This window comes from Balaenoptera musculus, chromosome 6 (assembly GCF_009873245.2).
Source record: "Balaenoptera musculus isolate JJ_BM4_2016_0621 chromosome 6, mBalMus1.pri.v3, whole genome shotgun sequence".
Classification (NCBI taxonomy): domain Eukaryota; kingdom Metazoa; phylum Chordata; class Mammalia; order Artiodactyla; family Balaenopteridae; genus Balaenoptera; species Balaenoptera musculus.
The window spans coordinates 111505030-111531869 of record NC_045790.1 but is presented as its reverse complement, the minus strand read 5'-3'; the positions used below and the strand labels follow the sequence as shown (position 1 = coordinate 111531869).

General features: G+C 55.4%; 1 protein-coding gene across 1 annotated transcript in view; it reads left to right on the top strand.

Moving 5' to 3' along the window:
- RAPGEF1 (Rap guanine nucleotide exchange factor 1) overlaps positions 1–26840 on the top strand; it is a 140765-nt gene that overhangs the window by 95243 nt on the left and 18682 nt on the right. Inside the window, 5 exon segments of the mRNA XM_036854496.1 lie at positions 186–686; positions 5988–6190; positions 8556–8711; positions 20903–21175; positions 23775–23863. Of these exon segments, the coding sequence (XP_036710391.1) occupies positions 186–686; positions 5988–6190; positions 8556–8711; positions 20903–21175; positions 23775–23863 (1222 nt within the window).

The window sequence follows — 26840 nt, the reverse complement described above, 5'->3', positions numbered from 1 at the left end:
TTTTACTTTTATAAGCAGGAGAAAAATGAAGAATATAAAGTAAAGTGAGAGTCTTTGCGGATGAGACGGGAGATGTGTTTTGGTCACTCTCTAATGAGCAGCATTGGGTCAAGGAAGAAGGGTGGGATCTTTTCTTTCTGTGGGGGCTGGTGGCTCACAGTATGTTTCTCCTGTTGTGAATGCAGATCATTACGACCCTGACTACGAATTCCTCCAGCAAGACCTCTCTAACGCAGACCAGATACCTCAGCAAGTGGCCTGTAACCTCAGCCCATTGCCAGAGTCCTTGGGGGAGTCTGGGTCTCCATTTCTTGGCCATCCTTTCCAGTTGCCTCTGGGCAGCTGTCCCCAGCCAGAGGGGCCCTCGGCCCCAGGGCAGCAGATGGACGTGCCGCCTGCTCTTCCCGAGAAGAAGCGCAGGAGCGCGGCCTCCCAGACGGCGGACAGCTCTGGCTGCAGGGCGTCCTACGAGCGGCACCCCTCGCAGTATGACAACATCTCCGAGGAGGACCTGCAGAACCCGGCCTCGGTCCAGTCCGTCCCCTTCACGCCCTTTGCTGCTATCCTTCCCTTTCAGCAAGGAGGTTCCTCAGCCTCTGTCGAATTTGTGGGTGATTTCACTGTTCCTGAATCAACGGGTGACCCAGAAAAACCTCCTCCTCTACCAGAGAAGAAAAACAAACACAGTAAGCTTTTGTTGAGCTGTTGTCGGGAAGCACCTTTTGTAACCTAAAATGGTGTTTTATTGAAACATTAGATCAGAATCAAACCAGTGGCCTCGTAATTTCATAAAAGGTAGAACCACAGGTATGTGGACACTTACAGGAGCCTTGTGTTGTCAATACTGGGGATCATTTTTAAAGCCTGATAAGCTGACCTCTCCTTTTGGTCTCGACAGAACCTCAGGTCTGGTCTCCACAGAGTATTTGGCCTCTTGTAGATGGCAGTCAGTTGACCTTCTGGCCCGAACACGTGGTGACAAAGAGAAACAAATATCACGGCATTATATCTGGGTAAAGCAGAACAGACATTTGAATTAAAATAGCCTTGATCACACCCACAGGGGTTTTCTAATGCTCCATGAAATGCAGGGGACTGTTTAGAGAGAACCCTGGTACCACTCTGTCTTCTGTGTGCAGACACTGAAATGTCACATAACGACTTGGAATCTGGGATTGCCTGGTTGGAGTTGCTGAGGACACTTCTTGAACCAGATATTATGATATATGATGTTATTAGGGCCCAAGGGTAGAGCTGAAATTTTGGATTTTTGTATTTTGAATATTTTCCAAGGTCCTAAGTAGAGTTCTGCAGGGATTTGCTTTTCTGCTGGCTCCCTGACTGCTCTGTGTTGCCTGTCTCTCTGCCCCGCCCTCTCCCCGCGTCACTCGCGCAGCTCTGCCTCATCTTCCTTGGGCAGACAGGCTGTCAGTGTTCCGATATGTGTGTGGCCACATCAGCCCACAGCCCCAGGATTCCCTGGCCTCAGTGGAAACATCCATCAGATGACTTCTGTGACCTGGAAGTTGAGTATCCATTCCAAATTCCCAAGTGAGAGCGTCTCATTGGCCCTGCCGAGAGCGGCCCGTTCTCAGAAGGGGAGACCTGGCCTTAGTTACCGCACTGGGTGTCGCCCAGCTTGTATAATGGCCTCGGTGGTATGGTCCCCCAGCTGGAGGGAGAGCTGGCTCTGTAAGGCTAATGATGTCATTCCCATCTGTCATGTAAGTTCACTCACTAGAAAGCAGGCCGCTAGCATAGGGAGCTGCAAACAGCAAGGCCAGGAACGTCTCCTTCTGCGCCTCTCTGTCTACACACACAGGTGTCTAAAGAGCTATGGGCCTCTCCCCTGCACCCACCTGGCCTTGACTTGAGCAGCGTGCCCTTGAGGGCTCGCACCCTTTCCTGTCCTTTCCTAGGAATCTTCTGGACCTAGACCAAGAGCAGGCTTGCACCCGTGCAAACCACAGCAGATTTGTGGTGTCGCCTGGCTGGGGAGCCAGGAGCCTCGCGTCTGAGCTCTTAGACCAGGTGTGGGCAGCCGGCTTCAGGCAGAAAAGAAAAGGAAAGGGGGAGGCGTCCACTGTTGCCTTTTGACGAGCCTCAAGTCTCCTGTGGCTAAAAATACTTCCTATTAATTTAGGCATCCACTTTTAGGCTCTGTGTCATCCGTCAATGTCTGTAGCTCTTGTGCCTGCAAACCTTTAAAATCTACTGAGTGCCTCCGGTGTGGCACCCTGGGCTGAAGCTTGACATACTCTGACGTACTCTGTCGTATTCGTCCTTACCAACCTCCTGGCTGGCCGGGTGTCATTAGCCCCCTTTTTATAGCTGAAGAAACTGGAGCTCAAAGGAACTGAGCCTCTGCCCAAGATCAGGTCAGCAAGGAAGTGGGTGGCAGATGTGGGCTTCTGAGCAGTGTTTTCCTAGCTCAGCTCACTGCCTCCCCCCACCTCCCTGAGCCCTGTGCCAGCTTCCAGTTGTGAGCCCTGCGCAGCCGGTGGTCTCCTCAGTGCCCTGTGAAAGGACCCCTGACTTGAGGCTCCCCGAGGCTTAGTCCTAGTCTCAGGTCTGCTCTTCGCTTCCCGAGGGGACCCTTGAAGAGCTCCAATCTGCAACCCCGTGGAACACTCCGCACAGAGTTGCTTTGACGGAAAGGAGGAGGCCATCATCATCTTTATACTTGGCTAGCGCTGGACAAAGCTGGTGCGCGCGCAGCCTCGCGTCAGAGCGCATCCCCGTCCTTCGGGTTGCTCTGAGGGTCCCTGGCCCTGTGAGCCCCTTGTGCCAGACGAGCTTCCTCATCACCGTCTGCCCACAGCCCCCGGTGCCCACTCGGCACTCCCAGTGATGCCGGCCGCTGTAGTCTCTGGGCCCTTGTGCTGGGCTGCCTTTGAAATGGACTGGTCCTCCTTGTTTCTAGAAGGTGGTGACCATCGCTGCTGCTTCTCTGTGCTTGGTTAGCAGTTCTCTACAAGGACTTCAACATCAAGGAGTTCATGGAGCTCCTGAAAAGATCGCAGCCTTACTGAAGCTTTCCATTTTGGTCAGGCAGAGGTGGTTGCATTCAGGCTCCTTAGGGAGAAATTTGTGGGCATTTGGGATCGTCTTCATGGTTTGCATCTTCCCCTGGAACCCAGTGGTGTTGCTTGTGCAGTGTTAGAGAAGAGGTGATGTGGGGTTCCAGGGGGACTGCAAGCTGTGCTTCTCTTTGAGAAGCACCGATTTTATGGGGGAAATCACCTTTTACAGCCAAGCTCCACTCTGTGCTTTTTGGAGCTGAGATGTTCTTACTGATTCCTTTAAATAAAGAAGGTAACGTTGAACCCCCTCTTTCAGTGAAGGGTGCTAGAAAGACGTATTTGGAGAAAGGCATTTCCTGTCTACCTTGACCCCCAGTGAGGTGCAGAGAAGAAAAAGACCATCTCCCTACCTTCATGGCTGCCTTCCCCAGCAAAGTGTCTCTGTCCTTTCATTTCTGACTGGTTTAGGTCTCCAGTTAAGCCCAACTTTCTGGTTATTTGAAAATACAAAGTTAAGCCCTGCAAACTTGTCCTTGCTATGGTTTCTTGGTATCTGAACTTTGGCTTCACCTAGCAGGTGCTCGCATCCCTTCACCTCCCTCTTAGTTCATGCGCGGTCACTCTAAATAAGTTAGTACTTATTCCTGACGCAGGTATTGAGGGGCGCAACGGTGCCTTTCCCTCCAAACACGCGTCTGTATAGGGGATGCCCTAACACCCAGGAGCTTCCTTCGCTACCTAGAGAAGGGGAAGGGCGGAGCAGTTTGGGCCTGCCTTGAACTCGACTTTGCGACAGGGAGTGTAAAGTGCGAGATCCCGTCCACACAGGTAGTTTGGGGTTGGAGAAAGGGCTTCTGCTCCAGTCCAGCCCTCACAGCTACGGACGCCAGATGACGGCTCTGTCAGGTCCAGACTGTCACTTCTCCCAGAGCCCTCTGGAGTCTTCAGAAAGGCCTGGCTCAGAAGATGGGGCTTGGATCACTAACCACCAGAAGTCAGAAATAAAGTATACGCTGGTGCCCTCACGTGAGGGCTGAGGGCTTCACACCTGCCGCGGAGCCGCCGTCTGCGGCCGAGGGCTCCGTCGGTGATGCCACACTGCCGGTGGGGGCGCCTGCCCACCGTGCGTGCCCTGTAGGTGCAGGCAGCTCTGCCGTGAGTCCGCGGCTCCGCGACACATGGCCGCGGTGGCAAGGGCTAGGGCTGCTTTTTTTTTTTTTTTTTAACATCTTTATTGGAGTATAATTGCTTTACGGTGGTGTGTTAGTTTCTGCTTTATAACAAAGTGAATCAGCTATACATATATCCCCATATCCCCTCCTCCTTGCGTCTCCCTCCCACCCTCCCTATCCCACCCCTCTAGGTGGTCACAAAGCACCGGGGCTAGGGCTTCTTCAAGGGCTTTTAGAGAGGAGAGGATCCTTATGTTTCAGTGTGAGCACTTCTTTTCTCTCTGTTCGTCCCTCTGTACAGAGGATGTTCCATACAGCCTCTGGGCTTGGAGGGGAAGAGCTTAGTGACTGTTATTTCTTGCCTACCCAGCGGGTGCTCTGCAAGACCCGCCCCCGGGGCTGCAGCCTCGTTCAGCAAGTCACTGAGCAGGGACAGATGCTGGGGGGACATGCGTTCTCTTCATTCATTCATTCTGTAAATATGTGTGGATGCCTGCTGTGTGTTCGGCACCGGTGAGACAGCAGCGGACAGGACAGACAAGGTCCCTGCCCTCCTGCAGCTTCCGCTCTTGAGTGAGAGGCAGTAAGTCCTGCTGCACCTGCGTTGGAGATTCTTCCTGAACCAAACCACTCTCACCCCCCCACCCCCCCCCTGTGGCCTTTCACCTGAGCAAGCACAGCCGCCCAGAACTGTCTTCCCAAGACGAAGCAGCTCCGGGCACACCCGGGGGGGGGGGGGCGCCCTTCTGTGGGTTCCCGCCAACTCAGCATCAAGCCCGCTTCCTTGCCCCATTCACACAGCCCCATGCGACCTCCTGGGTCGTCCCTCTCCCCTCACCGGCTGTGCTCTGCCCACCGGACCCTCGTCCTGCCTGTGGGCCTCTGCCTGGCCGGGAAGACTCTTCCACCCGTCCTCACCTGTATTCTAGAGAAGCACCCCCATCGCCACCCCATTTCACTGTCCTCCATGGGACACACATACCCCACCTCGGCCTGTTTTCTGTCTCCCTGGGGAGGGTGTGACCGCCATGCAGGCGAAGGATTCGCTTTGCTGGCCCCTGTGTAGTCCCAGCACCTGGGTCAGTGCCTAACACATAGTAGGTGCTCAGAAAAATCAGACGAATGAAAAAAGCCCAGCTAGCTCGTGACACGCTGTGGGAAAGCCTCCAAAGGAAGGGAACGTGGGGCCAAGGAGGGGCTGCTGGGGCAGGGCCGGGGGTGAGAGGCCTCGATGGAAGTCAGGGGACCTGAGCCCGAGGCCCAAAGGAGGGAAAGAGTCGGGCCTTGCAGCGTAGCAGCAGGGTTGTGGGAAGAGCAGCCGGAACAGCACTGCGGAAAGCCCCGAGCGTGGTCCGGGAACTGAGAGAGCCAGAGGAACGGGCCGCATGCGCTGGGCGCCCGGGCCACGGCCCTGGAGAGGCTGGAAAGCCCCAAGGGCTTCTCAGCAAGGAGTGGAGTGCCCCCTACGCCTTTCTAAAAACAGACTCTATTCCCTTGAGCGGTTCTAGGTTCCCAGGGACGTTGGGCGGAAAGTACAGGGAGTTCCCATAGGTCCTTGCCCTCCCCTCCCCCACACACACGGCTCCCCCCACCCCGGTCACCACCTCCGCCGTGACCCCGCGTGACACGCCATGGTCGCCGAGTCAGGGTTCACGTCGCCTTGACATGGGTGTCCGCGTGGTAGTGTCGTACAGGGTGGGCTCTCCGGGCCCTCACCCTGGCCGCCGTGAGGGGGCAGGGTGGGGGTCTGGACACGGCGGTCCCCAGCCCAGTGCCCCGTCTGTGTCCGCAGTGCTGGCCTACATGCAGCTGCTCGAGGACTACTCGGAGCCGCAGCCCTCCGTGTTCTACCAGACGCCGCAGAAGGAGCACGTCTACCAGCAGAAGAACAAGCTTCTCATGGAGGTGTACGGCTTCAGCGACTCCTTCAGCGCCGGGGACGCCCCGCAGGAGCTCGCCCCGCCCCCTGCCCTGCCCCCCAAGCAGCGGCAGCTGGTAAGCGGCCCCCCCGCCAGGGTGGCCCTCGCTGTTCCACCCCCAGCGACCAGCCTCTCATCCTCACGGGTCTCTAGCAACTGGGATGGTCCTGGGGCAGGTTGCGGCGCCTCTCCTTCCGGGCCAGGGCTCTGGACCGTGCTCCCGTGCCCTCACCGCGGCCTGTCTCCTGCTGCACCATCTCCCCACCCTGGGGGGTGGCGCCTTTCTTTTCCAGAGCAGCCCCTGCAGCTGGGGCTGGCTTGTACTCAGAATGTTTGCTTTCTCTGTTGACGGTCCTTTTTCTCTCTTCTTTGGCTCCAATATAGACCTCCCAGAAAGGAGGGACTCAATCAGAGCACAGGGCACTGTCTGTGTAGGGCCATCTGTGGACTTGATTTACATAATGGGCCTCACTCTGCCCAGTGATTTAACACCCCGCCCTGGCCGGGGATGACCCAGTGAGAACCAGCTCTATTGAAGCAGGATGGCTTTGCACAGAGCCGCTTTGTGTTTCAGGCATGGCGCACCGTTCCTCCTTCAAAATCCCCTCCTGTGTAAGGACTCCGTGTAGGTGGCACAGAGGCAGGCTGTCCAGCCGTGGGCAGGCTGTGAGGCTCAGGGACCAGACGAGGGGCACGGCGGGTGCGCCTCTCAACCCTTTTCTCTTTGCCACCAGTTTACTAACCGAGTGGGCTCTGGTCAGGTTGTGGAATCCAAATGTCCCATCCAGCCGTGTTCTCCAGGAGAGGAGTCCCGACTTTATCAGAGCTGCATGTGCTGTCTTGCTCTTACGCTGGTAGTGATTTAACCAGCGAGGGGCCCAGCGTGGCTGGCCAGGCCACCTTTTATCCATTGCGAGAGGACGTGAGGTGCTGCCCCAACTTTTCTGGGAGGCAGCTGCCGACCGGACGACAAAGGCCCCTGGGTGACTCCTCGAAACTGTCTGGGCCTCAGCAGTGCTGTGATTGGGCCTCGAGCATGCCTGGCCCCAGGCGTCCCCGAGCCTTCCTACACTCAGCGGGCTCTGGGGCTGGCCCCGCAGAGCCACAGCCAGCCTCTTGGGGGACAGCCTGGTCTAGTAGAGGAAAGGCCAGGCTCGGGCTGGGGGTCGTGAGTCGCAGTTCTGCCACCAGCTAGCTGTGTCTCAGCAGTTGTGCTCAGGGTCTCAGCTTTTCACCTGTCCTGCTCACCCCACAGACACCTGAACATGCCCAAATATGAACAAAAATTGAAAATTGATTCTAGGATTTCAAGAAGGAGTTGTCACCACAGAAATATAAATGCCTGCCCCCGGGACCTCTGACCTAAAATGTTTGGTTGGACAGCTGGGCCAGTTAGGTTGAAATGTGAAGTTTTCTCATCCCCTCCTGCTGGAGTGCACGCGTGCCTCTCGGCCGGCCTTGGGCATCTTCTCTGTACCGTGTAGCCCATAGGCGTCAGAGCACTGGGGAGAGATCCCTAAGGAGCGCACGCGAGTCCCAGCCCGCGTGAGAGAGCTGTCAGACGGCCTCACCTGTGGCAGGGCGGTGGTGAGGGCAGCTCTGGGGAGATACCTGCCAGGGGGCTCGGGAGGTGGGCCGACACCCTGTTGAACACCGCCCTGTGTGAGCACCGGGGCTTTCCTATGGTGTCGCACGATCCTCCCCACGGCCCCTGGCACCCCCATTTTAAGTAAACTGAGGCTGAGAGAGCTGGAGAGACTGACTCAAAGCCCACTGCTAGAAGTGGAAGATTGGGAGCCACGCCCAGCTCTGACTGAAGCCCGGGCACACACGTAACATGCCCTGTGCCGGCTGCTTGGCATCCCTTCTCCAGTGCAGACGCAAGAAGTGTGACCCCATTTTTCCAGACAAAAGTGAGAGTGCTGGTTACACCTGCTGGCCCACGTGCGCTGAGGGAGGCTGGTTCTAAGCGCTTTCCATGCATACCGCCCCGCACCGTGTTCCCCACATCCTACGGATGACAACCTGGGGCACAGAGAGCTTTGAGTAATGCCCGGGGCCAAGCAGGTCACGAGTGGCGGGGCTCAGATTAAGCCCAGGCAGCCTGGCTCCCGCTCTGCGCTCTGCCGGAGCACGGCCACCCCACAGAGGGGGTCTGGGGGCCGAAATAAGCGGAAGAGCAGGGGCTCACCCAGGTCTGCGTGGCTCCTCCCACCTTACCGCCACTTCCAGTGGACCCAGAAGTGAAGAGGGTGCCCGCTCACCCAGGTCGCCTTTGGCAGGCATCCTTAACCCCTGAGCTGGGCCGGGAAGCCGTCCCTCTCCAGAATGTCCCAGCAGAGTCGGGTAGCAGCCTGTTTAGCCTTTATGTGTACATGCCTGACTATTCTCTGCTTTTCTCCCTCCTTCCCTGTCTTCTCTCTCCTTCCTCTGTCCAGCAGGCCTCCTATGCTGCTTCTTCCTTCTCCTCTGTCTCCTACTGTGTCCAGCAAACTAAAGTGGCCTTCACTCCCGAGGACGGCAGTGCCACTCAGGGCATCAGTGTGTCCGTCTCTAACTCCTTTCTCAGCCGGCACGGCAACTTACCTGTGCCCTCGGTGAGTCGCTCCCTGCTGCTCGCTACTGGGAAACTGGTGAGCGAGATCTCTCCCTTGTCGCTCCTGCCTCCCGCCGTGTGTGCTGCTGCCCATCGCCGGCTCTGTCTCTCCGCAGGCCCCTGCGCTAGATGGGAAAGGGTACGCGTGGTTGGCTGGCTGTGGCCCGAGGGACTGTGGGAGCGGGTGGGGTGGGGAACGTGAGCGGCCACGCTTGGAACGCCATCACCCAGGCATAAACGGGCAGGGATGTTTTGGCCTTTTTATTCCATTCTCACACTGGGCCTGGGGTCAGCCCTGTGGTGCTCTGTGTTTAAAAAGGAGTAGTCCTCACGTAGGAAGCAAAGCCCCGGAGAGCAGGCTATACCCGGCATGACGGAGTTTGAGTTTGGGAGCTGTATCAGTTAGCTTTTGCTAACCCTTGCTACGTAACATACCACCCCAAAACCTTGTGGCTTAGAACAACGGTAACTGTCTGTCATTGCCTAGGACACAGCTTAGTAGTGCGGCTGTGCTGACCCAATTAATCTGTTCCAATGAAACTCTGGATGTCAGGGGAAAGAACTTGGCAAGGGGGCACCTTTGGGCTCCACTTAAAATCGGTGTATCCTCCCCAGGCCTCAATTTCTGTCCTTTGGGATTGTACTTTTCCTTGCCTCTTATAATAGTTCGTGAATGGGAGGATTAAGTAAAATCATAGGAGACTTCCAGGCACGTAGTAAGCTTAGAAAGTTTATTACTATTGCTCTTTCTCTTAGAGTTCTGGATTCTGGTCTTGGCTCTGCTCTAATTCTGTACAGGAGAGCTTGGGCAAGTGGCTTAACCTGCTTGCACTTCCCTTTCCCTCTGTGAATGACGAGGTTGACCTGGTGACTTTTGGAGACCTCTCCAAGCTTGGGTTCCCAGTGTGGTCTTGTCCGGTTTCCGTATTTGGGAGCCATCCAGCGCCCGGTTTAAGCTGGGCCTGCCCGTTGTGAGGCCCTTGGGACGCAGTCCTCCCTTCAGTGCTAGGGCCTAGCTTTTTAGGGCCTGCGCCAAGCATACGTGCTGTAGAAAGGCTAAACACCACTCGCCCCACCCCCCACCCAGCCCTGCCCTGGTGCACAGACGCCCTCTGTTTCCTCAGCATGCACCTCTGGCAAGCTCCTTTCACAAATCTTGCAAAACTTGGCCTGTAGACAATCCCAGCTCTTGACAGTTTTTCCCCCTCTGTGAACAGAAAGTAAGTGTGAGTTTTCCTAAGAGTGTCTACAATATCCCTTTTGAGTAGTTTGGGGTAGAAGACTGTCAATGCATTGGACTGTTTACTAGAGAATTAAAGAAGATTTGAGGGCATTTTAATTAAGTTTGGGTATGAGTACGTCATGGTTTTCACCCCTGGCACGTAGGGGAGTCTTACGGCATCTTGCAGCAGAAATGTTGTGTTCTCAGCGGCAGCTCCACAAAGGAGCCTGAGGGGAGTGAGCTAAGAAAGGTGCTTTATTTCACTTAAAGGAAAGTCCCTCCAGGCCTCAAGAGCTGTTAGTAATGGCCTAAATGTATGCAACACTTGACATTTGAAATGCTGAAACCCCAGAGAAATGATTTAGTGTAATACCAACGTATTCTTCGTATATTCTCTGCTACGTTCGAAGATGAGCCCCAGACAGAGGGCTTTGACATGCTCTCAGAGCAGCCCTTTATTCCCGAATGTCCCTAGGCCTGTGTCGTCAGTCCAGCATGGAATTCCCAAGGGCTGCCTCGTAGGAATACAGCAGGTGCCAAATCTGAAGACACCTCACACAGTTCTTGGTCCAGTGACCTGTTACTTCTGCCATGTAACAGGAAGACTGAAAACCTTGCCAAGGGAATTGTAGAGCAGTAAACCTGCCTTGATCAATGTAAAATGAAGTAGGTGCTGAAAAAGCATTCTTGTTCACTCTTCCCAGGATCCCAGGATAAGTTTAATCCAATAAGCACGGAGCCTCTCCTAGTGCGGGTCAGGCAGCAAGAAGGATCCAGAGCGAGTAGGATGGCCCCATCATCCTTGAGAAGCCCTTGCAATTGAGTAGGCAGAATAAGTTGAGCATAAAAGAGACTCGGGCCCGGGCAGAGTGTGAGTAACAGCGTGAGAGTCGCAGATGGTCTGCGGAGCCAGGACAGCGTCAGGCAGCGCTTCGTGGGGAAGGGGCGCTTGAGTGGTGGTGTGAAGGACAGTTAGGATCTCAGGGAGATAAAGGTCAGGGAAGTCTAGTCAGAGTTGCTCACACCGAGGGCCCTGCCTGAAGATGAGGCCGGGAAGGCCTGGCATACACTCTGGAAGGTTGTCTCCAGTATAAGCACGCGGGACTGAGGTCCTGGGCGAGCGGGCTGGAGGGTAGCGGCAGCAGCCAGCCCTTCCACGTGTCTTGCCCCTTCGCCCAGACCAGCTTGCTCCCCGAGCTGCTCCCTTCTGGGCGCGGCCCTCTGGGCCTCAGGCCCCGTCTCGCGCTCTTTCCCCACTTGTCCGCCAGACGCGTTCCTGCCCCCGTCCCTGCCTGGCGCCCCCCCTCCTCTTCGCGGTCTCCGGCTGGGCCTGCTTAGCCCCCAAGCCCGCAGACTCCCCCTCCTTCCCGCCACGCACTGCGATCCTAGGAGATGCGCAGCCGGACTGGCGTGTGGTGTCCAGGGTATTAAGACCAGTTTGATAGGAGAAGGTGTTGAGGGCAACGATGAGTGACCGTGAGGCCAGAATGACGTGGAGAGCTAGGTGCAGCCTCCCCCGGGCTGGGAGGCCGACGCCCTCGTTCCTGTTCTGATTCTGTGGGGCCTTGCAATGGGCCTGCCCCTTGGTGACACTGGTAAGGGTTTGAGTGACGGGCCCTCCTAGAAACAGCTCTCAGACGTGGTGCTGGCGTCTGCTCCTGTCCCTGGATTCTCCTCCATCACTTGTAGCCCCTGGGCTGCCTGCCCTGTTCTCACTGCGGCCGAGCCCGTGCTCCTGCCCGCCTTCCACCTCCACCCCCTTCTCGGCCCTCCAGCACCAGCCCTTCCCCCTACCCTGAAGTCCCACGTGCCGGTTCCTCACCATCTCCCTCCTCTGGCTTGCGTTTTCTGTCATTCTGAACCCTAGTGGTGCCAATCTTGAAAGTTTTGGGTTGGGTCCATATTCACCTTACCCTTGACCAAGGTGTTACTGAGAGTCTGTCAGTAACCGTTGGGGTTGCCAGTGCCCTCCAGGTATCGCAACGGCAACGTTAGAAAAATCACTTTCCGCCATCTCCTGAACTATTTTCTGGTACATCCTTTCTTTGCCAACTGATATTTACTATCACCAAGAGATCTATCTGGGTGCTAGGAATCTGTTGAAATACTTTCTTTACCATCTTGGCTTCCGAAATGATTCTGGAGAAGTAAAACTACTAGAAGACCCAGGTTTTAAGAAGAACTTCAGAAATACCCATAATAACTGTCATCTGTTTTTAAAAATCTTTTATGTAACAAAGTCAAGGGTGTGTCATGTTGAGGGCTTCAGTCTAAAGGGGGGAGACATGTGGAGCCACTGACAGTGACCCTCTGAGGGCTGGGCGCAGGCTCTTGTGCCGCAGCACGTGTGCCCTTCAGGGCCCACCCGGGGGAGACTCGCTCTGTCCGGCCCCCTCCTCGACCTCCCGTCACAGGCATCCCGGAGACCGGGGCACTCTGACAGGTCTGGAGGCCGGACGGGGAAGGGGGAGGAGACGGGAAAGCAGAGAGGACGGAGCCGGGTGAGAAAGGGATTGTGGGCTGGAGTCACGAGGGGGCCGGCCGCTCGGCACAGCACAGCATGTGCCCTCCTGCTGGGAAAAATGTGTTCCTGCCTCCCGTGCCTGCCTCTTGTTTCTTCCTGATGCCACCTTCTCCTTACGGTTCCTGCCCTGCTTAGAACTCACTCTGAGAGAAGAGGGAGTGTCCGTGGGCAGCACTGGGGCCCAGGGACGGGCAGGTGTGTCTCCAAGCTGACCTCTCCTGGGGGGCGTTGTTCCGTCGGCCTGCCCGACTCTGCGGGCTTTCCTGCAGAGCAGCCCCGGTGCCATCAGCATCGGGCAAGCCAGGGCCGTGCTGCCGCCCGCCAGGGAGTCTCTGCGGACCCCTCTGCGACCTGCTGCGGCCCAGGCAGCCCGGGGGCCACTCAGGTGCCCGGAAGCCGTGGACTCTCAGGCTCTGCCCCATTCTTGGGGGCCAAACTACAGAGCGTAGTGGGCGGGTGCCGGCGTCTCCTCGCTAGACTCTGGGCCCCCTGGGATTAGGGATCCACCCCCCCCACACATGCCTGCCGCGTGGGACGGGCCAAAGCCCTCGGCCCCCCGTCCCGGTGATTTCTGTGCGTGTTCCCCCTGTCCACTGAGTTGCCCAGGCGAGAACTGAGCTCATCGTGTCCCCCCAGCCCCACGTACACACCTCGTTTTCACGGGGCACGTGCACGCCCAGTCAGCAAGCCCTGTGGCCCGGCCCATCGCCCACCCCACGCTGGTCCTTCTCTCCACCCCATCGCCGCCCCCGGTGTGGCCACCGTGGCCTCCTTTCCAGCCTTGCCGCCACAGCCGGCCACCCTCCTTCCCCACAAAGCAGCACAGGCAGACTGAAGTGTCACCCCGTCCCTGCAGAGCCAGGCCTTCCGAGGCCTGGCCGGCCCGTCCGCCCACCTGTCCCGGGCCCCGCCTTCCCTCCGCTTTCTCCTGCCCCGGCTCCTCATCACTGCCTGCCCCACTCCCACCCCACCCCCGGGCTTCTCTCCTCTGCCCCGGCCCTTTCCCACTTCCCCCAGTCCCTTCCCCACTTCCCCCAATCCCTTCCCCACTTCCCCCAGTCCCTTCCCCACTTCCCCCAGTCCCTTCCCCACTTCCCCCAGTCCCTTCCCCACTTCCCCCAGTCCCTTCCCCACTTCCCCCAGTCCCTTCCCCACTTCCCCCAATCCCTTCCCCACCAGGCTGTCTCCTTACTTGCTGCATGGACCTGAGCATACCACCCCAGCTCCGCTTCCTCCTCTGTCACTGGGGGCGTGAAGTTGTCAGGAGGATTAAAGGGAAAACCCACATAAAGAGCGTAATGTAGTGCAAGATGCACACTGGCATTCAGTAAAAAGGGAGGAATTATCTCGGTATTGCCGCATTGGGTGGTTTTTCTTTCTTCTGCAATGTTCAGGCTCTTTTTCTCTGCGAGTAAGGACTGGGCTTTTTATGTTCTTGCACCTTGTACCTGGGTCAGGGCCCAGCAGCGAGTCGCAGGTGCTCTGTGACGCTGACCTGACTGGGAGCGGTGACAGGGAGGCGTCCAGCTCACCCGCACCCGACCATCCCGGCCGTCTTTTCCTGCTTCCGAGCATTTCATCAGAACAACCTGAGCGGACTCATCACGGGAGAGCCTCTCCGTTCCCACGAATCAGAGGCACTGATCCCAGGCTGTGGCCGAGAACCCTCTTTCTTCCTCTTTTTCCTTCTCTGCTGACCCAGGAGGCTCTGGCTGCTGGCTCTCTGGCCCGAGAGATTCACAGGCACTTCTTGTCTGCTGGGCCCTTGAAATATGATTTAGCTCCTCCGGGAAGTTCACCCTGTGCTTTTCCGCCCTTCCTCAGTGACCCGGGGTGCTCGTGTGGCCGTCGCTTCCCTGAAGCGTGACGCCCGAGTTCCCTGCCCCTCCGAGCCTAGACACGGCCCTGAGGCAGGAGGCACAGGCAGCCAAGCACCCGCCGCGTTTCTGCTGCCCGCAGGGGGGCGGTAGAAGCCGGGCTCTGTGCCCAGCCCCCGCCCTGGAGGAGATGGTCACCGCCTGAGTCCAGGAGAGAGCCTGGCGCACCTGCCGTGGACAGCAAGGGCCGAGCGAGGAGGCGGGACTGGTCATAGCCCAGAAGCAGGACCGGGGCTTGGGGGTCCTTGCCCCAGGGGCTCGCAGCAACAGCCGCTCCAGCCAGCTGTTTCTGCCCCTCCTTCTGAAGGCTCCCTGACTCTGTTGGTGGTGCTCACGGCATTGTGGATGGTCAGCGCCCGCAGGCTGCTTCACACACAGGAACTTCCCTGCAGCCCCTCACTGCACGTGTACATCTGACTCAGTCCGTGACAGTCGACTGGTCAGGTACCAAAAGGAGCCCCTGGTCCTCGTGAAGGTCCTGTGTGACGTGAACCCTAAGGGTGCTGTTCCTGCATTGACAGTTGCCTTTACATTCATGTTGTCAAGCTGCTTGTCGACTTGTCAAGGGCCCTTCCTTCCTGCTCTGTGACGGAATGTTTACCCCTGTTCTGGAGATGGAGGCACCAGAATAGAGAAGCTGAACCATTTGATCAGAGTTTTAAGTCAGAGCTAAGGTTAGAATCCAGATCCCCATCCTGTGAAATACAGTGTCAAGTTGACGTTTATGAATTGCTTAATGGCCAGTAAGCATTGAGACCCAATGAGGCTCAGTAGAAAGAAAAGCCCATGCACGGGCTAGACGTTGAGAGGCATGCTTTTGTCCTTTGTGTTCTGACACAGAGTGTAGCTACAGGCTCTAAATAGTGCTAAAGATAAGTATAAGTTAGAGCCCTTGTCGTGCTGTTTAAATCCAAACTGAGTAAAAAATAGTTGAGTCAGATTTCTAGAACTAAGTTCAGATCATTTTGGAATCTATACTGAATTTTCTTATGAAGAGTTGATATTATTAAGGTTAATATTTAATGAATATACACGGCATCCTAAAACGTATTGGAGGTTCTTACAAGAATATAATTAGCCACAAAACCATGGGCCAAAAATGTAGTGTTTTCAAGGAAGATCTTGTGATTCAGCTTGCAAAAATATGGAACATGAGAAGAAACATAGTAAATTTCTATTACATCTGTCCTAAAATTCTCCTGAGCAGAACATTTTTGTTCTTTTACATCCTTTGTTATAAAATTACAGATTGGAATTTTGAAATGAGTTTAAAAAATAGACTCCACCAAGAAGTTTATGCAGAAAGAGAGAAGGTGTGTTTTGAATCCAGCATGATGCTGATGTTGCCTTTCTTGGGTGAGCTGAGCGCTGTCTCATTGTTCACGTGATGGGACCAACAACAGTGTCTGGCCTCGCCTTGAGCAGGGAAATCGCAAGTGCAGAGGCTTGCGGCATTGGCCGCAGAATCTGCCTCTTGGCTTCGGAAACTCATCTTTGGACATTATCTAACATGTAGTTGTTATAAATTAACAGAAGCGCATCAAAGAAGGAAGTTCCCTCTGGACCTAGGATAGACCCGAAGGATGGCTTTCGTAAACACATAATTAACTGGGACCAGGAAGGAGAGAGGAGACGAGCAGTCTTCCAGCCAGTTTGCCACATGGAGTGACAAGGACCGTTATCAAGGGTCCTTCCTGGTGACCTAGGAATGGTCACGTCCCATCTAAGAACCAAATCTGATGTGGTTCTTTCCAGGAGATTCCTCCCCAGGAAATCATGGACGTGTGTGTTTTGCAGCGGCTAAAAGCTTTACTTCCTTCCAAGAGAAATAACTGACACCCATATTGTGTCAACACTCGCAGGCCCTGGTTGAAAGAAGCATCCTCAGAGCCCAGGACTGGCCCTGGGCTGTGGTTTCCACTGGCTCTCCATAGGGGAAGGAAGCCCAAACCACCCTAGAAAAGCACCTTCCCTTGAATATGTTTTCTCACAAATGATGGATAAAAATTTAAGCCCCCAAACAAGCTGTCCAGTAGCTTATCTGTTTTGCTAAGTAGCGTCCAAAAACAATGAAGTCATAAGCCTTGCTTGAGCCAAGAGGATACAGTAATGACTGATCTCTGGAATTCTCTATACTTCCAAACACTTGCCCGCAACAGTACGTCCATTCACTCCGATGAGCGCGTGTTCCCCATGATCGGTAGAGCTGAACGTTCTCCAAAGCTTGGCGCCCAAGTCACCGTGGAGTGGCTGTGCCCGTCAAGACCCTCTGGCCTGTGGCTCCAGCTCTCAGCTGCTGGCTCGCCGGCTGCCCCGTCTGCCTCCCGCCTCCGGCTCCCCCAGCTTTCTGCTAATCAGCGGAATTAAATGGAACGTCTGTCATATTGAGGAATCAGAATTTTTCATGTGAAGGTCTGCTTTCCTGTTTTCTTGCCAACACAACACAGGGCCTGTCCCTAGTCGTTTTTCATGCCAGGATATGATGGAAAGGAAGTGGCACTGAAAACCGGTGACTGGGCAGCTTCAGGTGGCTTTGCTTCTTAGCACGTGACTGGCCACACGTCACATCAGCCTCCCTCATCCTTTATACCCAGAAGACCCTCTCGGCGGTTCTTTCAGGTGTATGTTTTCAAAAGAGTGGGCTGCTGGCTCCTGTGTCTCTCGTGAGGGCAGGTCTTTTCGCTGCGTCCCCGGCTGGTATATCAAGCCGTGGCTCACCGCCCTTCGCAGGCTGGTCACCCCTCAGGAGATCTCCGAGTGGAGTGAGCCGGCCGGGTTCTGCAGAGCTGCGGGACCGCGCGCTTAGGGCCTGTCACGTGCCCAGGGCGCTCCCTGAGTGTGAGATGGCCGCCCCAGCACCGTCTCTGCTGAGCCGAGCCACGTGTTACTAGGTACGTGGCTTCCCCTTCCAGCCCGTTTCTCCATCCTTGTAATAAGGATCATAACAGCACTTCGTGCGGAGTAAACGAGGTGATTCAGGTAAAACCTTTAGCACCTCACCTGACCAGCAGGAAGTATTCTGTAAGAATAGCTGTCGTCGTCGTCGTCATCATCATGAGATGGTTCTTGCTGGCGCTTTGATTGTGTGATCAGGGCTGGTGTGGGGGCCAGGTGCCCCCTCTCCTGACTGCTCTCCTCCCCAGCAACTTGCTCCAGCACGCCTAGATCTTCTGCAGAAATCTGCCGTCTCCAGACAGGCAGCCCCTCGTGTTATAAACTCCTCCTCAGCCCAAGCAGTCTTACTCTGGCTATAAATACAAATTCCTGCCGCGGAGCGCAGCAGCAAATCCGGCACCAGCCAGATCCTAAAGTAAACCCCAGGCTGTGGTGAAGGGGTGTTTCTGCTCAGCGGCCAGCCCTGCTTTCTCCCTGCCCGTGTGAATAAATATGGTCTTAAAGGGCCTGGAAACATTTCTCTGGGAGTCAGTGGAGACCGGGCTTGTTGACCGGTATGGGAATGAGTGTGCAGGGCAGCCGGAGGGACCGCGTCTCCCCGCCCACTGGAAGGTGATTTTCAGGCTTGGCTCCTGTCCCAGCAGGACTGCATAGCTTGAATACCAGAGCTGCTGCAGCCTTGTTGCGGAGGGCGGGCTGGCGGGCGGGGCGGCCTGGACGCTTTGTCCAAGAGATGCGCATCTTCCTTCCCTTTTCCTTGGCGGCTGCCCCCTCCCCTGCAGTCCGCACCCTTGGTGGCCTCCCCCGCCTCCCACTTTGGACCCGCACCTGCACAGCGAGGGAAGCTTGTCCAGTACTGTCCACACCCGCAGTCGATGCTCTGCTGAGTCAGGTGATATTCTAGGCACTTTAGTTAATAACATTAGAATCTATTCCTAAGTATTCCCTCGTTCAGTAAATATGTATTGAATTAATTAATTAAATGCCTTGGCTCTGTTTTTAGAGGAGTTCCTGAGGGTATTTTGGAGGGCAGGAGAGGCTAGCTGACATTGATTGCTTGTCACACAGCAGGACTTAGGGGGCGTCTCAGTAAATCCACACAGAGACCCTGTAAGAGAAGAACTGTTGTTTTCATCCCCATTTTAAAGAGGAAGAGACTGAGGCTCGAGAACTTACTTCACCTGCCCAAGGTCACACAGGTAGAGAGAGAGCCCAGGACCCAAGCCCAGGTCTGTGTGACTAGAGAATGTGCCCTCTAGGCAATTGTTTCGCCTCCCAGAAAAGGCACCACGTGCGTGTGTGTGTGTAAGTGGGTGCTTGGTTACTGCAGGGCCCACTAAAGTGCTCAACATGGGGCATGGACAAGAGGGGGGCGTCAGTGAGGACGTGTCAGGACTCCAGAGCTGGCATTTGCCTTACTTCGTTCAGGCTGCTGTAACAAAATACCAGAGTCTGGATGGTTATAATAACAAGTTTATTTCTCACAGTTCTGGAGGCTGGAAGTCCAAGATCAGGGTGCCAGCATGGTTAGGTGAGGGCCCTCTTCCTGGTCACAGATTTTTCGTTGTCCTCACGTGGCAGAAGGGTGAGGCATCCCCCTGGAGCCTCTTTTCTGTGGCACAGATCCCATCATCCCTGGGGGTTAGGATTTCAACATAAGAATTTGGGGGGACGCAGACATCCCGACCATAGCAGCATTGACCATGAATCGTAAACTAGATGGAGTCATGGCCAAGGGAGAGGTATCTGTTAGCACATCTCATAGCAGCACCTGCGTGCTGGGAGCGAGCATCCGACAGGCCTGGGGACCGGGCTCCTGCGTGAGGCCTCAGCCACTGCCCAAAACAGGCTGGCCTCCCAGGACTGGGCCATCCCATCCCTCCATCCCTCAGCTGATGCATTTCCCTCAAGATCTTCTCTGCGCACCTTTCCAGCCAGTGAGAGAGCCTCACTGTGAGGGGAACATCCTCCAGAGGTGAAATGGAGAGTCCCCAAAGCCAAACCCAAACCCGTCACCCGTCTGCCATCCCCAGCAAGGCCAGGCCTGGATGGCTGCCCTGAGAGGTCAGGTGAAACATGGCACCTGCCGGGGGAGGGCACTGTGGATGCTCAGGCCCCACAGCCCTCGGGGGGAGAGCAGCCGAGCCAGGGGTCCACCACCCCCAGCTTCTCTCAAAAGAAGGGATGTGGACGAATCGGAACCAGTAGGAATCTAAGCCTTCAGTGTCGGTACAGCACTTCCACTAATTCACCTGCCTGTGTCCAAGGGTCGACCTTGAGTTTGTGAGTTAGATGGGGAATAAAATGTGTAAAGACGAGTCGGTTCCCAGGCAGTATCCGGGGTCTGATCTAAACCAGCAGCCAGTGGGGCTCATGGGGTGAGAGGGCCTTGGCCTCACCAAGGAGGGGGGAGGAGCTCTAGACTGATCTGCACAGCCTAGGAGGGCAGGGCGGGCAGCAGGGGGACAGAGGGAGGCTGTGCCTGTCCCCTTGAGTGGCAGCAGCTCTCCGTCCAGTTAACCTGTAAGCGTGTAGCTTCGCAAAAACACCTAAGGGTAGGAGTGTGGCTTTGACCTCTGGTTAGTTTAAAACTTCATTTCTTCTTCTTCCTCCTTCTTGTCCATGGGTTTCAGAAATCCTATGCCAAAATGCAAAGGACATTTGAGTGAGCAGTGTGCCTGTTTGTGCTGGGCGGGCTGTTGTCAAGTTCCAGCACCTGGGGTGGGAAGTGAGCCTGGCAGGGACTTCAGATTCAGGCCCTGCCTCGCGCTCCTCCCCGTTTGGCAGGTGTCGGCAAACCCTTTGCAGGACATGATGACACTACGGGATTCTTGTCCCAAAGCTCCTCCATCCCTCCTGCCGCAGCAGAGCCCAGGCCCGAGTGCGCTCGCTGGCTCCTAGGAGCTGTGGGCATCTGCTGTCGCGCCCCCGCCTGACCTCAGGCCTTTCTCCCACGATGAGAATCTCGAAGAGCGAAGAGCGTAGCCTGGCGGTTCTCAGGTGGCGTCAGAGGCATCGCACTTCATTTGTTAAAAAAAGAAAGAAAACAGGTTAGGCAGAAAGGGAAATGAATTCAGAAATTTTTAGCATTTTGGTAGCACAGTTCTTTCAACCATTTTTTAAGGCTTATGCCCTTCCCTTCCAAAAGGATTTGAAGTGATTACAACATTTAAAAGGCTGCAGTGTTTGACTTCCAAGGAATAAAACCAGAGAGATTCAACCAAAAACCTCAAAACAAGTAAACATGACCAGGTGTCTGCCTACACGCACTGAATTTAGCCACCAGGTTCCTGGAAGGACAAGAGGCATAGATGGGGTTGCGTGGGTTTAATTTTCTGACAAAGAGGATGGGACCCCCATACATTGGGGGGCGGCTTGCTCTCCTTTGGGGCTACCCGCGTCCTGCCCCTGAGGACAGGGTAGACACTGCCCCTTAGACACTGAGGACAGCACTTGTCGGTCTTCAGGCCGTTCTCAAGGGACCCGTGCCAGGGTGGGGGGACCTCAGGCCAGAGGAGCACGGGGGTGGTTTGGCCTGAGTGGTGGTCCTGGTTAGAATGACTGGGAACGGCCTGTCACGGCTCAGCTGAGTTAATCTAATTACTTTTTCTTTTGTCTGTTTTCTTCTTCCCATCCTCTCGTGTTCGTGTCTGTGTTCCACTCTGACTCTGTAGTATAAATCTGTGTTTAGGTCCTACTCCCAGGATTTCGTGCCTCACAGCCAAGCTTCCGTCCAGCCTTTCCTCCCGTCTACCTCCTCTTCCTCTCCACATTTCCCACCTGTGCACCAGTCTCAGAGCTCTGACTTAGCGGTGCCAACCGTAGCCAGTCCACCTCCCAGCACCCTGGACGGGCCTCTCTCATCTTCTCAGGAGAGCAGCTTTCATGGGAACACTGTCTGCCTTCCTTCCGAAACCTCTTTCACTGACTCGCCCCAGACGCCTTCGGTGAGAACTCAACACACACACGCCTCCCCGTGGGGCTGCGCCTTCTGAGAAAGCCTCCGCCCTCACGAGCGGTCAAGTCTGTTGCTGGCGTGGGCCAGTCGCGGCGTGGCTGGACTGAGGGGTGCACAGGTCACCAGGTGAAACCGTAGCCCGTCTGTTTCCAGAACAGAAAATGAACCTTCTCTGCAAAGTTCCCATCAAACTAGGGATCTGATTTTCCACAAATGGGTTAGTGACCATTTAGAGACAACAGGTTGTCATAAGCATAAGATAGCAAATGCTACTGGTTTTCTGTGTGATTGGTTGTTTCTAGAGAAAGGTGCAGAGATCTGCGACAGCTCAGAAGGCAGTTGCGTGTTTAGTTGCCGAGGTGCTGAGGGTGGAGGGCCTCTTTGCTGTGCTTCGAGATGGGCCGCAGCGCTTCGCCTGGGCACAGGGAAGTGCTGCCGTGCACGTGGGCGGGGACATGGACAGGGAGGGGGCAGGGCAAGCGCAGGCACGTGCAGCCAGTGCTCCGGCCTGGAGCTGTCTTGACGTGTTGCCTCTCTCCCTCCATGTTTGGCCCCAGCACGGCAGAGTGGGGAGGAGTACGCCTCCCCCAGGACAGCTTGAGTGGCCCTTGACGCCTCTGGGGAAGCTCCAGCAGGAAATGTGGGTCCCCTCTGACAGAGGCAGGAGGTGGCAGAAGCAGCTTTGTTCCCCGACCCTGGGAAGGCGTCCCCGGAGAACGGAGGGCATGCCGCCGCTGCCATCCTCTCCTCCTGGTGAAAGGAGCGTCCCGGCCAGGGCCAGCCCCATGGCGGGGGGCCGTCACATGTGCGTTTCCTCTCGTCCTGTCTCCCCCAGAGCGAACGCGCCAGTGAGGGTGAATCCGTCAGTCTGTATGCCTCTGGCCAGAGCAGCGAGGAGTAAGTAACCGCGGGCTGCCTTGTGCCTGCGGCCTAGCCTGGCAGGGGTCGGGCCCTGCTTCTGTCTGGCTGAGCCTCCCGGTCACCAGCAGCCCAGCCGGGGGCCGGCTCGGCTCCGCGGGGAGAGGACAGGGCTTCCAGCGGAGCCTCCTTTGCTTTCGCTTCAGCGGTGTACTGCTCCTCCAGCCTGGCCGGTGGGCCGTCTGGAGATCACGGGAGCAGCCTGGCCTTGGCCCTGGCCACGTGTCCGGTTGCTCTCAGGGATTTCTTTCTACCCCATCTTCTGGTGTTGGGGCCCGTCTTCTGTCCCTCCCCCAGAGGCAGGGACTCCTCTTTCCCACACTGAGCCTTCCAAGCCGACATCCCCCTCCCACCCAACAAGCTCCACGCCTAAAGTCCCTGCTTCCAAGGAACCTGGTGAGTCCACCAGGCCTCCCTCCTATCGTGGTTGCCCTTGTTTTACTGCCCTCCCAGAGGCAGACAGTCAAGGTACAGCAGTTCTGTTAAGCAGTCAGCTTTCCAGGTTTTGCTGCAGCAAAACATGAGCAACTGCAAAACCTTCAAAACTAATTCTCGCCACCATCCTGAGTGGGGGGGCCGAGTCCCTGGAGGGGAGGTGCCATGAGGACTCCATCCTCCTCAGGGGTCAGCTCAAGGGCCCAGTCCATTAAAAGCGTGGTCACTCTCGTGAGGATGGCCCCCTAAGGGGGCCCCCATAGCACCTAGATATCCACATGAGGCAAGCCCCACTTCAGGTATTAGCACGTTGTAGAACACTGTGGAATTTTCACTCCAGTGGGTTCAGCCCCGTCCTTGGGAGCTAAGCTGTTTCTCGCCTGGTGTTCCCACCTCACTTGTCCCCTCTGGTGACCTCCCCCACCGTCGTCCAATTCAGCCTCTGCCCATGGAGTCCATTCCAGGCTGGCCTTGCAGAGCTCTCCCCTCCACCTGTGGCCCCGTGAGGTGCTGCAGTGCCCTCCGTGAGGACGTTCCGCATCTTCACACTCCCCCCACCCCACCCCGTTCTCTTGTGGCCTCGGTGGCAGACGAGGGATGCCGGGGGGCCGTGTCGTCATTGAGTGGGTGGGCCCAGGTTCCTAGGAAGAAGCAAGGCTGCTGGAGGAGGGAGGGGTTGCCTTTGTGCACTCGAGCAGCTAGGCCCTTGGGTGCTGAGGGCGTGCGGTGACTGGGAAGCTGGCGGAGACCTGCTGCGCACCTGCAGGGCGTAGCGGGCGGGGCCACAGCCTTCCAGCGCGGGCTCTGGGGCCGGGCCCTTCATTTCCCACAGCCTCTGTTTCTCCGTGTGACCGGGTATGGTGATGTCGGCCAGCAGGCAGGGTGTGGGTCAGGGCCCGGTGAGGAAAGGCATGCGCAGCGCCTGGCGGAGCTTGGCTGAGCGGTAGCTCCTGTGACGGTCCTTTCTTCCAGGAGGTGGTTGGGATGGCTTCCTCTAGGTCGGCAGCTGACAAAGGTTATAAGTAGTGGTGCTTTCACTCTCCCCAGAGGCAAGGTGCTAGTCTGAAGAGGGCCCGTGCTTCCTGTGTAATGGACCGCGGTCACGGTTGACGTGTTTACATCTCAAGTTCCTTAGGAACTTGCACTCAAAAGCCACTTGCAGGCAGGAATGCTGGGAAGCAGAGCAGCCCAGCGGGGGCACCTGTCACACACCCAGCACTGCCTTCTCTTTTTAGGAATCACCAGCGTCGAAGGACGGACATCCCAGAGACGCCTCGTCGGCCGGCAGTGCACCTGGGAAGGAAAGCAGGGACGGCGGGGACAGGTAGGAAGTTACCCACGTGGAGCCGGGTGCCCGGAAAGCATCACGTCTGCCTGCCCAGTGAGAGCTGCCCCAGCTGCCCCTGCGGCGAGCACGCCAGGCCTGCTGGGGCTTTATGTTTACACTTGCGCTGCGCCAGATGTGTTTTTTACAAAGTGAAGGTTTGTAGCAACCCTGCATCAAGCAAGTCTGTAGGCGTCATCTTTCCAACCGCATTTGCTCACTTCATGTATCTGGTAATTCTCCCAGGATTTCACATTTTTTCATTATTATATTTGTTATGGCGATCAGTGATCTTTGAGGTTACGATTGTAATTGTTTGGGGGCACCACAAACCATGCCCGTATAAGATGGCAAACAATCGATAAACGTTGTGTGTGTTCTGACTGCTCTACCAAATGGCTGTTCCCCCATCTCTCTCCCTCTCAGGCCCCCCTGTTCCCTGAGACACAGTATTGAAGTTAAGCTAGTTAATAACCGCACAATGGCCCCTAAGTGTTCAAACGCAAGCAAGAGTCACACATCTCTCTCACATTTTTTTTTGTCTGCGTTGTGTCTTCGTTACTGTGCGCGGGCTTCCTCTAGTTGTGGCGAGCGGGGACTACTCTTCGTTGCGGTGTGCAGGCTTCACATTGCGGTGGCATCTCGTTGCGGAGCATGGGCTCTAGGCACGCAGGCTTCAGTAGTTGCAGCACGCGGGCTCTAGAGCACAGGCTCGGTAGTTGTGGTGCATGGGCTTAGTTGCTCCGTGGCATGTGGGATCTTCCCGGACCAGGGCTCGAACCCGTGTCCCCTGCATTGGCAGGCGGGTTCTCAACCACTGCACTGGTTCTCAACCACCAGGGAAGTCCCTCTCACTTTAAATCAAAAGCTAGAAATGAAGCTTAGTGAGGAGGGCATGTTGAAAGCCAGGATAGGCCTAAAGCTAGGCCTCTTGTACCAACCAAACAGTTAGCCAAGTTGTGAATGCAAAGGAAAAGTTCTTGAAGAAAATTAAAAGTGCTGCTCCAGTGATCGCACAAATGATAAGAAAGCAAAACAGCCTTATTGCTGGTATGGAGAAAGTTCGAGTAGTCTGGATAGACGATCAGACCAGCCCAATGTTCTCTTAAGCCAAAGTCTCATCCAGAGCAAGGTCCTAACCCTCTTCAGTTCTGTGAAGGTTGAGAGAGGCGAGGAAGCTGCAGAAGAAAATTTTGAAGCTGACACACGTTGGCTGAAGAGGTTTAAGGAAAGAAGCCGTCTCGTAATGTCGAAGTGCCAGGTGAAGCAGCAAGTGCTGATGGAGAAGCTGCAGCAAGTTATCCAGAAGATCTAGCTAAGATCATTCATGAAGGTGCTACACTACGCAACAGATTTTCTATGTAGACGAAACAGCATTCTATTGGAAGAAGACACCATCCAGGACTTTCATAGCCAGAGAGGAGAAGTCAATGCCTGGCTTCAAAGGACAGGCTGACTCTCTCATTAGGGGCTAATGCAGCTGGCGACTTTAAGTTGAAGTCAGTGCTCATTTACCATTCCCAGAATCCAAGGGCGCATAAGAATTATGCTATATCTACTCTGCCTGTGCTCTGTAAATGGAACAACAAAGCCCGGATGACAGCACATCCGTTTACAACATGGTTCACTGAATATTTCACGCCCACTGTTGAGACCTACTGCTCAGAAAAAAAGATTCTTTTAAAAATAGTACTGCTCATGGATAATGAACCTGGTGACCCAAGAGCTCTGATGGAGATGATATACAATGAGATCAGTGTTGTTTCCTTGCCTGGTAACACAACATCCATTCTGCAGCCCCTGGATCAAGGAGGAATTTCAACTCTCAAGTCTTATTACTTAAAAAATACATTTTGTAAGGCTATCAGTACCATAATTTGTGATTCCTCTCATGGATCTGGCAAAGTAAATTGAATCCCTTCCAGAAAGGACTCACCATTCTATATGCCATTAAGAACATTCATGATTCATGGGAAGAGATCAAAATATCAACGTTAATGAGAGTTTGGAAGAAGTTGATTCCAACCTTCCTGGATGACTTTGAGGGGTTCAAGACTTTAGTGGAAAAAGTCACTGCAGATGTGGTAGAAATAGCAAGAGAACTAGAATGAGAAGTGGAGCCCGAAGATGTGACTGAATTGCTGCAACCTCATGATAAAACTGTAACAGAGGAGGAGTTGCTTCTTATGGATGAGCAAAGGAAGTGATGTCTTGAGATGGAATCTACTCCCGGTGAAGAGGCGGTGAAGATTATTGAAATGACAACAAAGGATTTAGAATATTAGCGGCAGGGTTTGAGAGGACTGACTCCAATTTTGGAAGAATGTCCACTGTGAGTAAAATGCTAGCAAACAGCATCGCCTGCTCCAGAGAACAGTGTTTGTGAGAGAAGAGCCAGTTGGTGCGGCAGACTCCGCTGCGGTCTTGTCTTAAGAAATCACCGCAGCCCCAGCCTGAGCAGTCGCAGCCGCCAGCATTGAGGCAGGCCCTGCACCCCAGAAAGATCACAGCTCACCAGTGGCTCAGATGGGGGTTAGCATTTGTTTAGCAATAAAGCATTTCTTAATTAAGGTGTATGTACACTTTTTAAATTTTTATTGATTGATTGATTTTTAAGATTTAATTTTTATTTTTTTTGGCTGCGTTGGGTCTCCATTGCTGCGTGCGGGCTTTCTCTGGTTGCGGCGAGCGGGGGGCTACTCTTGGTTGCGGTGCGCGGGCTTCTCATTGCGGTGGCTTCTCTTGTTGCGGAGCACGGGCTTTAGGCACGCGGGCTTCAGTAGGTGTGGCTTGCAGGCTCTAGAGCTCAGGCTCAGAAGCTGTGTCTCGCGGGCTCTAGAGCGCAGGCTCAGTAGTTGTGGCGCACGGGCTTAGTTGCTCCGTGGCATGTGGGACCTTCCCGGACCAGCGCTCGAACCCGTGTCCCCTGCATTGGCAGGCGGATTCTTATCCACTGCGCCACCAGGGAAGTCCCTAC